The following is a 10,999-nucleotide window of genomic DNA, read 5'->3' on the forward strand; positions in this document are numbered from 1 at the left end:
CTAGTTTGAAACCCTAATTAGGGTTCCCAAAAGTGGTTGGGAACCCTGACCCCCAGGCTGACAGCCCAGTCAGAAACCCTAATCTTAGAAACCCTAAAAGTAGTGTCCAGCCAGGGCTGGAAACCCTAACCCTAGTTTTAAAACCTAGCCGGGAACCCTAACCAGGTTTTAAAACCCTAATCGGAAACCCTAACCCTAGTTTGAAACCCTAATTAGGGTTCCCAAAAGTGGTTGGGAACCCTGACCCCCAGGCTGACAGCCCAGTCAGAAACCCTAATCTTAGAAACCCTAAAAGTAGTCTCCAGCCAGGGCTGGAAACCCTAACCCTAGTTTTAAAACCTAGCCGGGAACCCTAACCAGGTTTTAAAACCCTAATCGGAAACCCTAACCCTAGTTTGAAACCCTAATTAGGGTTCCCAAAAGTGGTTGGGAACCCTGACCCCCAGGCTGACAGCCCAGTCAGAAACCCTAATCTTAGAAACCCTAAAAGTAGTGTCCAGCCAGGGCTGGAAACCCTAACCCTAGTTTTAAAACCTAGCCGGGAACCCTAACCAGGTTTTAAAACCCTAATCGGAAACCCTAACCCTAGTTTGAAACCCTAATTAGGGTTCCCAAAAGTGGTTGGGAACCCTGACCCCCAGGCTGACAGCCCAGTCAGAAACCCTAATCTTAGAAACCCTAAAAGTAGTGTCCAGCCAGGGCTGGAAACCCTAACCCTAGTTTTAAAACCTAGCCGGGAACCCTAACCAGGTTTTAAAACCCTAATCGGAAACCCTAACCCTAGTTTGAAACCCTAATTAGGGTTCCCAAAAGTGGTTGGGAACCCTGACCCCCAGGCTGACAGCCCAGTCAGAAACCCTAATCTTAGAAACCCTAAAAGTAGTGTCCAGCCAGGGCTGGAAACCCTAACCCTAGTTTTAAAACCTAGCCGGGAACCCTAACCAGGTTTTAAAACCCTAATCGGAAACCCTAACCCTAGTTTGAAACCCTAATTAGGGTTCCCAAAAGTGGTTGGGAACCCTGACCCCCAGGCTGACAGCCCAGTCAGAAACCCTAATCTTAGAAACCCTAAAAGTAGTGTCCAGCCAGGGCTGGAAACCCTAACCCTAGTTTTAAAACCTAGCCGGGAACCCTAACCAGGTTTTAAAACCCTAATCGGAAACCCTAACCCTAGTTTGAAACCCTAATTAGGGTTCCCAAAAGTGGTTGGGAACCCTGACCCCCAGGCTGACAGCCCAGTCAGAAACCCTAATCTTAGAAACCCTAAAAGTAGTGTCCAGCCAGGGCTGGAAACCCTAACCCTAGTTTTAAAACCTAGCCGGGAACCCTAACCAGGTTTTAAAACCCTAATCGGAAACCCTAACCCTAGTTTGAAACCCTAATTAGGGTTCCCAAAAGTGGTTGGGAACCCTGACCCCCAGGCTGACAGCCCAGTCAGAAACCCTAATCTTAGAAACCCTAAAAGTAGTGTCCAGCCAGGGCTGGAAACCCTAACCCTAGTTTTAAAACCTAGCCGGGAACCCTAACCAGGTTTTAAAACCCTAATCGGAAACCCTAACCCTAGTTTGAAACCCTAATTAGGGTTCCCAAAAGTGGTTGGGAACCCTGACCCCCAGGCTGACAGCCCAGTCAGAAACCCTAATCTTAGAAACCCTAAAAGTAGTGTCCAGCCAGGGCTGGAAACCCTAACCCTAGTTTTAAAACCTAGCCGGGAACCCTAACCAGGTTTTAAAACCCTAATCGGAAACCCTAACCCTAGTTTGAAACCCTAATTAGGGTTCCCAAAAGTGGTTGGGAACCCTGACCCCCAGGCTGACAGCCCAGTCAGAAACCCTAATCTTAGAAACCCTAAAAGTAGTGTCCAGCCAGGGCTGGAAACCCTAACCCTAGTTTTAAAACCTAGCCGGGAACCCTAACCAGGTTTTAAAACCCTAATCGGAAACCCTAACCCTAGTTTGAAACCCTAATTAGGGTTCCCAAAAGTGGTTGGGAACCCTGACCCCCAGGCTGACAGCCCAGTCAGAAACCCTAATCTTAGAAACCCTAAAAGTAGTGTCCAGCCAGGGCTGGAAACCCTAACCCTAGTTTTAAAACCTAGCCGGGAACCCTAACCAGGTTTTAAAACCCTAATCGGAAACCCTAACCCTAGTTTGAAACCCTAATTAGGGTTCCCAAAAGTGGTTGGGAACCCTGACCCCCAGGCTGACAGCCCAGTCAGAAACCCTAATCTTAGAAACCCTAAAAGTAGTGTCCAGCCAGGGCTGGAAACCCTAACCCTAGTTTTAAAACCTAGCCGGGAACCCTAACCAGGTTTTAAAACCCTAATCGGAAACCCTAACCCTAGTTTGAAACCCTAATTAGGGTTCCCAAAAGTGGTTGGGAACCCTGACCCCCAGGCTGACAGCCCAGTCAGAAACCCTAATCTTAGAAACCCTAAAAGTAGTGTCCAGCCAGGGCTGGAAACCCTAACCCTAGTTTTAAAACCTAGCCGGGAACCCTAACCAGGTTTTAAAACCCTAATCGGAAACCCTAACCCTAGTTTGAAACCCTAATTAGGGTTCCCAAAAGTGGTTGGGAACCCTGACCCCCAGGCTGACAGCCCAGTCAGAAACCCTAATCTTAGAAACCCTAAAAGTAGTGTCCAGCCAGGGCTGGAAACCCTAACCCTAGTTTTAAAACCTAGCCGGGAACCCTAACCAGGTTTTAAAACCCTAATCGGAAACCCTAACCCTAGTTTGAAACCCTAATTAGGGTTCCCAAAAGTGGTTGGGAACCCTGACCCCCAGGCTGACAGCCCAGTCAGAAACCCTAATCTTAGAAACCCTAAAAGTAGTGTCCAGCCAGGGCTGGAAACCCTAACCCTAGTTTTAAAACCTAGCCGGGAACCCTAACCAGGTTTTAAAACCCTAATCGGAAACCCTAACCCTAGTTTGAAACCCTAATTAGGGTTCCCAAAAGTGGTTGGGAACCCTGACCCCCAGGCTGACAGCCCAGTCAGAAACCCTAATCTTAGAAACCCTAAAAGTAGTGTCCAGCCAGGGCTGGAAACCCTAACCCTAGTTTTAAAACCTAGCCGGGAACCCTAACCAGGTTTTAAAACCCTAATCGGAAACCCTAACCCTAGTTTGAAACCCTAATTAGGGTTCCCAAAAGTGGTTGGGAACCCTGACCCCCAGGCTGACAGCCCAGTCAGAAACCCTAATCTTAGAAACCCTAAAAGTAGTGTCCAGCCAGGGCTGGAAACCCTAACCCTAGTTTTAAAACCTAGCCGGGAACCCTAACCAGGTTTTAAAACCCTAATCGGAAACCCTAACCCTAGTTTGAAACCCTAATTAGGGTTCCCAAAAGTGGTTGGGAACCCTGACCCCCAGGCTGACAGCCCAGTCAGAAACCCTAATCTTAGAAACCCTAAAAGTAGTGTCCAGCCAGGGCTGGAAACCCTAACCCTAGTTTTAAAACCTAGCCGGGAACCCTAACCAGGTTTTAAAACCCTAATCGGAAACCCTAACCCTAGTTTGAAACCCTAATTAGGGTTCCCAAAAGTGGTTGGGAACCCTGACCCCCAGGCTGACAGCCCAGTCAGAAACCCTAATCTTAGAAACCCTAAAAGTAGTGTCCAGCCAGGGCTGGAAACCCTAACCCTAGTTTTAAAACCTAGCCGGGAACCCTAACCAGGTTTTAAAACCCTAATCGGAAACCCTAACCCTAGTTTGAAACCCTAATTAGGGTTCCCAAAAGTGGTTGGGAACCCTGACCCCCAGGCTGACAGCCCAGTCAGAAACCCTAATCTTAGAAACCCTAAAAGTAGTGTCCAGCCAGGGCTGGAAACCCTAACCCTAGTTTTAAAACCTAGCCGGGAACCCTAACCAGGTTTTAAAACCCTAATCGGAAACCCTAACCCTAGTTTGAAACCCTAATTAGGGTTCCCAAAAGTGGTTGGGAACCCTGACCCCCAGGCTGACAGCCCAGTCAGAAACCCTAATCTTAGAAACCCTAAAAGTAGTGTCCAGCCAGGGCTGGAAACCCTAACCCTAGTTTTAAAACCTAGCCGGGAACCCTAACCAGGTTTTAAAACCCTAATCGGAAACCCTAACCCTAGTTTGAAACCCTAATTAGGGTTCCCAAAAGTGGTTGGGAACCCTGACCCCCAGGCTGACAGCCCAGTCAGAAACCCTAATCTTAGAAACCCTAAAAGTAGTGTCCAGCCAGGGCTGGAAACCCTAACCCTAGTTTTAAAACCTAGCCGGGAACCCTAACCAGGTTTTAAAACCCTAATCGGAAACCCTAACCCTAGTTTGAAACCCTAATTAGGGTTCCCAAAAGTGGTTGGGAACCCTGACCCCCAGGCTGACAGCCCAGTCAGAAACCCTAATCTTAGAAACCCTAAAAGTAGTGTCCAGCCAGGGCTGGAAACCCTAACCCTAGTTTTAAAACCTAGCCGGGAACCCTAACCAGGTTTTAAAACCCTAATCGGAAACCCTAACCCTAGTTTGAAACCCTAATTAGGGTTCCCAAAAGTGGTTGGGAACCCTGACCCCCAGGCTGACAGCCCAGTCAGAAACCCTAATCTTAGAAACCCTAAAAGTAGTGTCCAGCCAGGGCTGGAAACCCTAACCCTAGTTTTAAAACCTAGCCGGGAACCCTAACCAGGTTTTAAAACCCTAATCGGAAACCCTAACCCTAGTTTGAAACCCTAATTAGGGTTCCCAAAACTGGTTGGGAACCCTGACCCCCAGGCTGACAGCCCAGTCAGAAACCCTAATCTTAGAAACCCTAAAAGTAGTGTCCAGCCAGGGCTGGAAACCCTAACCCTAGTTTTAAAACCTAGCCGGGAACCCTAACCAGGTTTTAAAACCCTAATCGGAAACCCTAACCCTAGTTTGAAACCCTAATTAGGGTTCCCAAAAGTGGTTGGGAACCCTGACCCCCAGGCTGACAGCCCAGTCAGAAACCCTAATCTTAGAAACCCTAAAAGTAGTGTCCAGCCAGGGCTGGAAACCCTAACCCTAGTTTTAAAACCTAGCCGGGAACCCTAACCAGGTTTTAAAACCCTAATCGGAAACCCTAACCCTAGTTTGAAACCCTAATTAGGGTTCCCAAAACTGGTTGGGAACCCTGACCCCCAGGCTGACAGCCCAGTCAGAAACCCTAATCTTAGAAACCCTAAAAGTAGTGTCCAGCCAGGGCTGGAAACCATAACCCTAGTTTTAAAACCTAGCCGGGAACCCTAACCAGGTTTTAAAACCCTAATCGGAAACCCTAACCCTAGTTTGAAACCCTAATTAGGGTTCCCAAAAGTGGTTGGGAACCCTAGTTGGAAACCCTAACCCTAGGCTGACAGCCAGGTTAGTCCCTACTATTTAAATAATTATTTATTATGTTCTATTAAATCATCTTACTTTACTTTTAAAATGCATTTAATTTAATTCCATTTGAACAGACCTTGAAATGTTGTTAATTTAATGAAATCTATACTATTTTTTACCTTGCCTTTTGGAGGAGGGAGACAGGACACTTTGTGTTTTTTTGCAAAAGATTACGCGCACTCGCGTGTCAATACCGTTCCGACCTGTGCGTCATGGATAACTGAAACAGGATGTTCCACCTATTGTTGTCACTATCTTACCTCAATAAATGTTTTGAATTTGATAGGATTGTTGTATGGCATACAAATGTATGCCCTTTTTTTTTTCTTTAAAAAAAATATGGGTTTGAAAAAAAAATTGTTTTCATTTTCTTTTTTTTAATACATCATATTAACGTCATCTCGCGGGCCAAACAGAATAGATGGCGGGATAAAATTGGCCCGCGGGCCCCTATTTGCCGACCACTGTTCTAAAGTATAATTAACAAACTTCATGGCCACCACACCGCTCCCATGCATCGTTCAATTTACGCCATACATGGAAAGTTTCCCTGAGCAATGCCAAGTAAAAATCCTTGAAGAGGCAGTAGCGCCCCCTCTGGAAAAGCAACCTGGCCAAATCCAGATATTATTGTTGCCAAAATATCAAATTAGATATTCATCCTCTACTCCCAACTAGATCTGTATTTTGTCGGGAGATTTGTGTTCTGAAACACATATAATGAGATTTTCATTGCATTGTTGCATGTTTTATTTATATGGCTGTAAAGCCCCCCCTGGGAGATGATGAGCATTACTTTCTTCCAGGAAAGTCTCTCCCTCAGTGTTGTTGCTGCCCCTAATGAAACGTGCTGTGAACAAATCAAGATGTCCACGTGGGAACCCGAAGACTGCAGTGGGAGTCATAAATGAGTAGTTTTAGCTTTACATAGAGCTAAAAAAAAAAAAAACTCCCCTGACCACCCACTTTGTCCCAGAACAATAACAACCGACCAGGATCCTCCCCACCACAAAAAAAAAGGCTAATAACATAGAATTAGACTCAACTTGAATAGAAGAGTTCACATGCACAATACAAGAAAACATTCTTCTCAATGTCTGCTTCAGAGCTAGCTATAGCCGCAAAAGTAATTCTCAACTGGTGGGTTGTAATTCAGACATTTTCAGAACAGACAAGTTGGCGGAGCAAATCAATGGATCACAACCACTACCTAGCGGGCGGGGCGAAGAGAGTTAGTTCAAAGTAGGGTTTAAAGCTAGGATTAAGGTTTCAAAGTAGGGTGGCGGGGCCACCTCATGTATTTACACATAAATAATTGCATTTGAGGTTCCAATTCTAAAAGCACATTTAGGTATGTGCTCTGACCTGGGATCGAACCTGGGATTATTTATTTATTTTTTACCTCGTGTAGTGTACATATTGAAGTGTAAATGAAGTGTACGAAATCACACGCCACTTCATTAGGGAAAACGCTTAAGTGAAAGTGAAAAGTACCACACCCGCCCCCACCTCCACCTCCTGATTGGCTGTTTGATCAGTGACGTCATTCGGACACTCCATTAGGTACACCGCCATTTTTAGGTGTTCCTAATAACAGGCCACTTCATTAGGGAAAAATCATGGTCAAAGTTCAAATGAAAGTGAAAAGTGCCACACCTGCCCTCACCCCCACTTTCTGATTGGCTGTTTGATCTGTGACGTCACTTGGACACTCCAATAGGTACACCGCCATTTTTAGGTGTTCCTAATAACAGGCCACTTCATTAGGGAAAAATCATGGTCAAAGTTTAAATGAAAGTGAAAAGTGCCACACCCGCCCTCACCCCCACTTTCTGATTGGCTGTTTGGTCTGTGACGTTACTTGGACACTCCATTAGGTACACCGCCATTTTCAGGTCTTCCTAATAACAGGCCACTTCATTAGGGAAAAATCATGGTCAAAGTTTAAATGAAAGTGAAAAGTGCCACACCCGCCCTAACCCCCACTTTCTGATTGGCTGTTTGATCTGTTACGTCACTTGGACACTCCAATAGGTACACCGCCATTTTTAGGTGTTCCTAATAACAGGCCACTTCATTAGGGAAAAATCATGGTCAAAGCTTAAATGAAAGGGAAAAGTGCCACACCCGCCCTCACCCCCACTTTCTGATTGGCTGTTTGATCTGTGACGTCACTTGGACACTCCATTAGGTACACCGCCATTTTAGATGTTCCTAATAACAGGCCATTTCATTAGGGAAAAATCATGGTCAAAGCTTAAATGAAAGTGAAAGGTGCCACACCCGCCCTCACCCCCACTTTCTGATTGGCTGTTTGATCTGTGACGTCACTTGGACACTCCATTAGGTACACCGCCATTTTTAGGTGTTCCTAATAACAGGCCACTTCATTAGGGAAAAATCATGGTCAAAGCTTAAATGAAAGTGAAAAGTGCCACACCCGCCCTCAACCCCACTTTCTGATTGGCTGTTTGATCTGTGACGTCACTTGGACACTCCATTAGGTACACCGCCATTTTTAGGTGTACCTAATAACAGGCCACTTCATTAGGGAAAAATCATGGTCAAAGCTTAAATGAAAGTGAAAAGTGCCACACCCGCCCTCACCCCCACTTTGTGATTGGCTGTTTGATCTGTGTCGTCACTCGGACACTTCATTAGGTACACCGCCATTTTCAGGTGTTCTTCATCACAGGCCACTTCATGAGGGAAAACGCTTAAGTGAAAGTGAAAAGTGCCACACCCACCCTCACCCCCACCTCCTGATTGGCTGTTTGATCTGTGACGTCATTCGGACACTCCATTAGGTACACCACCATTTTCAGGTTTACCTCATCACAGGCCACTTCATTAGGGAAAAATCATGGTCAAAGCTTCACAGAAAGTGAAAAGTGCCACACCCGCCCTCACCCCCACTTTCTGATTGGCTGTTTGATCTGTGACGTCACTCGGACACTCCATTAGGTACACTGCCATTTTCAGGTGTTTCTAATAACAGGCCACTTCATTAGGGAAAAAATCATGGTCAAAGTTTAAATGAAAGTGAAAAGTGCCACACCCGCCCTCACCCCCACTTTGTGATTGGCTGTTTGATCTGTGACGTCACTCGGACACTCCATTAGGTACACCGCCATTATCAGGTGTACCTAATCACAGGCCACTTCATTAGGGAAAAGTCATGGTCAAAGCTTCACGGAAAGTTAGAAGTGCCACACCCGCCCTCACCCCCACTTTCTGATTGGCTGTTTGATCTGTGACGTCACTCGGACACTTCATTAGGTACACCGCCATTTTCAGGTGTTCCTAATAACCTGACTTCATGGTCAAAGCTTCACGGAAATTGAACAGTGAAGAGAAACACAGAGAAACCATATTTATCTTCAAAAATGTTTATTCCTGTTTGCATTTAAATATGTAAAATATGCTGGGAAATGTTTAATTAAATGAATAAATGTCAGTAATTACAGAAGCTTGTCATTACCTTCATTTTAAAACAAGCACATTAGATTCCTTTTAAATAAAAATTGATCTATTTTAGAGAGTAATAATTAATAAATAATAGTAATAAATAATAATTATTAGGTTAAAAAGTATGAAAAGTCTTACTATCAATCTTTAGGCCTCGCATCTCTACACGTACACTACAAAACCACAAACACTGTCCACACGCTCTACTACTGCAGGCGAAGTCACGCCTCTCTCCATGGTGCTGAAAGTTGAATCCACCACGAACGAGTTCAGTCCAGGCAAGGCGGCCACGGATGCAGCAGAGGCGCGACTAACTGAACTGCCTGACTGACTGACGGGCGTTTGAGCGGCCACCCGCTATCCCACCTGAAACCTGACCCTCACCAACGGTCCCGACAATGGACCTGCTTCCAGCCCAGGAGGCAGCGCGCATCTACCACACCAACTACGTGAGGAACTCAAGGGCCATCGGCGTCCTGTGGGGCGTGTTCACCATGTGTTTCGTCATCATCACGGTGGTGGTGTTCATCCAGCCTTTCTGGATCGGCGATAGCGTCAACACGCCGCAGGCGGGCTACTTTGGCCTCTTTCACTACTGCATCGGCAACGCGCTCACCTCGGAGCTCATCTGCAAGGGGAGCCTACTAGACTTCGGCTCCATCCCATCGCCGGCCTTCCGCACTGCCATGTTCTTTGTGGCCACGTCCATGCTGCTGGTGGTGGGCACCACGGTGTGCTTCAGCCTCTTCTTCTTTTGCAACGCTGGCAGCGTATACAAGATTTGCGCCTGGATGCAGCTGGCCTCTGGTAAGACACAAAGTTAAGCTAAAAAATAAACTTAATTGTGACTTATTTCATTTGGACTTATGGTTAGTGAAGATGTCCAACGTGCATTCTTCAAGTCTTTGGTTCTGAAACGGAGGCTGATTGTGTTGGGCATGCCGGGCTCCTGTTGCAGGCGTGCTTTGTGCATCTGGTGTCAGTGCAAACATTCTGACACCTCTGCTGGGGCTTCAGTTACATGTCAGCCACCTGGTCAGGTGTCGCGTCAACAGCACCTTTGCGCCGAGCTGCAACAATACCAGAATGCCAACACAGGGAGACACAAATTAAGTGGAGGGGGCGGGGGGATTTAACCGGTTAGTTCTATGAAATTGACGTTTAAATTCAACAATATAGGCTGTTTACTTCATGACCTGAAAGTTCAGAATGGTCTTCACAGCCGTTTTGATGGTGATGGGTTGCATGATCTACCCCGACGGCTGGGATGCCCCCGAGGTGAAGAGGATGTGCGGCCAGCGGACGGACAAGTACAGCCTGGGGAACTGCACGGTGCGCTGGGCCTACATCTTGGCCATCATTAGCATCTTGGATGCTCTCCTGCTGGCCTTTCTCTCCTTCACATTGGGGAACCGGCAGGACAAACTGCTCCCGGAAGACTTTGAGGCGGAGGGCGCAGGTAAGGCCTTACCAGGGGGGAACGCAAGATGTTGTGTTGATGTTACAACTAAAAGTTAAAGCAGAAATTTCATCCCCAAGATGACTAAGTATACAAACAATTGTGCTGCTAACACAGATTATACTTTTCTTTTTAAATGTATTTCTTTATAATGGGTCAGTTTGCCGTGACAGGCTATGTTAATGTTTTCTAAAACAGACAAATTGGCCAGCTCATTTGTACAGTAGATTTGGCGAGGGAAACTAATTCAAACATGTGCTTTTTTTTTTTATTACTTAGATTTATAGTAAGTATAATGAACCAAAATAGAAAAATTATTTAATTAGATACGGAAAAATCTTTAACATAAGCCTATACTAAATATACCTACTGCTTATTATTCTGTCTAGAGTTTGTTTCATTACAGATTTTTATTTTTTTTATTTTATAATTCACCATTACACCGGTCAACATTTTATATTAACAATTTATTCAGATCAGAGATGCAAGTAACCCTTGATGATTTTTTTGGGCTGATTCTGTATCTGTGCTGTTTTTCTCTTGCAAATCAGGTTTTAACAATAATATGTGTCGCATTAATGTTCAGTAATTGTTAGGTTTGCCAAACAAGTTGTAGAAGCTTCTCTAATAATCATCATTTCCATTTCACTTCACAGAAAACCCCTGAAGAGCCTGCAGTTTAAAGATCGAAGATGTCACTGTGGAT

At 45.6% G+C, this 10,999-nt stretch overlaps 1 protein-coding gene across 1 annotated transcript; it reads left to right on the plus strand.

Annotated features, from left to right (window-relative positions):
* Nucleotides 1-9,232: 9,232 nt before the first annotated feature.
* On the plus strand, nucleotides 9,233-10,352 carry lhfpl5b (LHFPL tetraspan subfamily member 5b). The gene is made up of 2 exons (XM_085920225.1): nucleotides 9,233-9,641; nucleotides 10,057-10,352. Exons 1-2 carry the CDS (start codon nucleotides 9,233-9,235, stop codon nucleotides 10,350-10,352), a joined length of 705 nt encoding a protein of 234 aa, XP_085776351.1.
* The last annotated feature ends 647 nt before the right edge of the window (nucleotides 10,353-10,999 follow it).

The sequence above is a fragment of the Syngnathus leptorhynchus genome, chromosome 1, assembly GCF_054491065.1.
Source record: "Syngnathus leptorhynchus isolate UIUO chromosome 1, UIUO_Slep, whole genome shotgun sequence".
NCBI lineage: Eukaryota > Metazoa > Chordata > Actinopteri > Syngnathiformes > Syngnathidae > Syngnathus > Syngnathus leptorhynchus.

Coding starts and splice junctions, on each gene's coding strand:
- lhfpl5b (XM_085920225.1), top strand. CDS start 9,233: ATGGACCTGCTTCCAGCCCAGGAGGCAGCGCGCATCTACCACACCAAC. Junction 9,642..10,056: donor CTGGATGCAGCTGGCCTCTG/GTAAGACACAAA, acceptor TGGTCTTCACAG/CCGTTTTGATGGTGATGGGT.